General features: G+C 61.4%; 1 protein-coding gene across 1 annotated transcript in view; it reads right to left on the minus strand.

Annotated features, from left to right (window-relative positions):
- The window catches only part of TEX28 (testis expressed 28), a 9,277-nt gene that overhangs the window by 389 nt on the left and 7,829 nt on the right, over positions 1-1,059 (minus strand). Inside the window, exons 3-4 of the mRNA XM_077769615.1 lie at positions 788-923; positions 12-124 (exon numbers count right to left, since the gene is read on the minus strand). Of these exons, the coding sequence (XP_077625741.1) occupies positions 12-124; positions 788-923 (249 nt within the window). The remainder of the gene's footprint in view (positions 1-11; positions 125-787; positions 924-1,059) is intronic.

Genomic DNA, 1,059 nt, shown 5'->3' on the forward strand with positions numbered 1-1,059 from the left:
GGCTCCTGAGCCGGAGCCCCAGCCCCCGGGGCCGGCTCCCGGGGCTGTCCGCCACCTCCAGCTGCGTTGCCCGTTGCAGAGTTTCAAGCTTAGACATACGGTTCTTGAAAGTCTCCATGACCTCCTGCGGGTGATGAGAACACAAGGCCTCCTGAGAGGTCAGAACGGACGTGCGGGCTCTTACCTGGGTTTCTAAGGGGTTTGCGGCAAATAACGGGGGGCTGAAGACTTAGGAGGGGAGTCGAGAACCTGGAGCACGTACATGCTCAGGGCTGAGTCCTGGGAGGGTGTGCGCTTGCCCGGGAACAGCAAAGGGCTCAGCTGTCTCGGCCGCGCTCTGTCATCCAGTGTGGCCTGAGACTGAGAACCTGGCCATGCGACAGCCGACCGAGGACAGGAGTAGGGTCTGAGAGTGTGGAAGAGAGCGAGCCTAACCGCCAAGGTGAGGGTAACCCCTCACCCCTGCTTGCTGACCCAGGGTCAGAAGCAGGGGTGCCCGGAGAGACCCCCGTTGGCCGGCTCCCAGGCGCCCTTGAAAGCTGCAGGGCCTCAGATGAGCTCGGCTGGGTGAGGGCGGGGAGGGGTGCAGCACGGACACGGACACTGCGCACTTCCGGCTCCCAGCCACATGTGCGAGTCGCCACTGAGCCCTCCGCAGGGGCAGCCTGAGGACCGGTCCCTTCCCTTAGATCGCGGGCCATCAGAGTGGACTTGCTCATCGTTTGCCTCTCTCCTCCCTGTGTCGCCACTGGCCCTTTCCTTAAAAGCTCCCCCGCGAGTTTCTCACCCAAATTTCCTTGGCTCTCTCGTAGGACAGATAGGCCATTTTCTCTTCGGCGCAGGCCAGATTCTGTTTGAGGCGGCAAATCTCATCCAAGTGCCCCTGGACGTGCTCGTTCACCTGTTCTTGCATCGATGCTTGTCTTGGGAGCAAAAGAGAGAGTAATACTCCCTGAGGACCCTGCCCGCGGCTTGTGTGTGGAGGGGAGCAGTCCTATGTCAAGAGTGGACTTGGGTTCAGATTCCACCTTCCTCCTCTCTCCTCCTCCAGGTCGGCCT

Source organism: Crocuta crocuta, unplaced genomic scaffold (genome assembly GCF_008692635.1).
Source record: "Crocuta crocuta isolate KB4526 unplaced genomic scaffold, BGI_CrCroc_1.0 scaffold978, whole genome shotgun sequence".
Classification (NCBI taxonomy): Eukaryota; Metazoa; Chordata; class Mammalia; order Carnivora; family Hyaenidae; genus Crocuta; species Crocuta crocuta.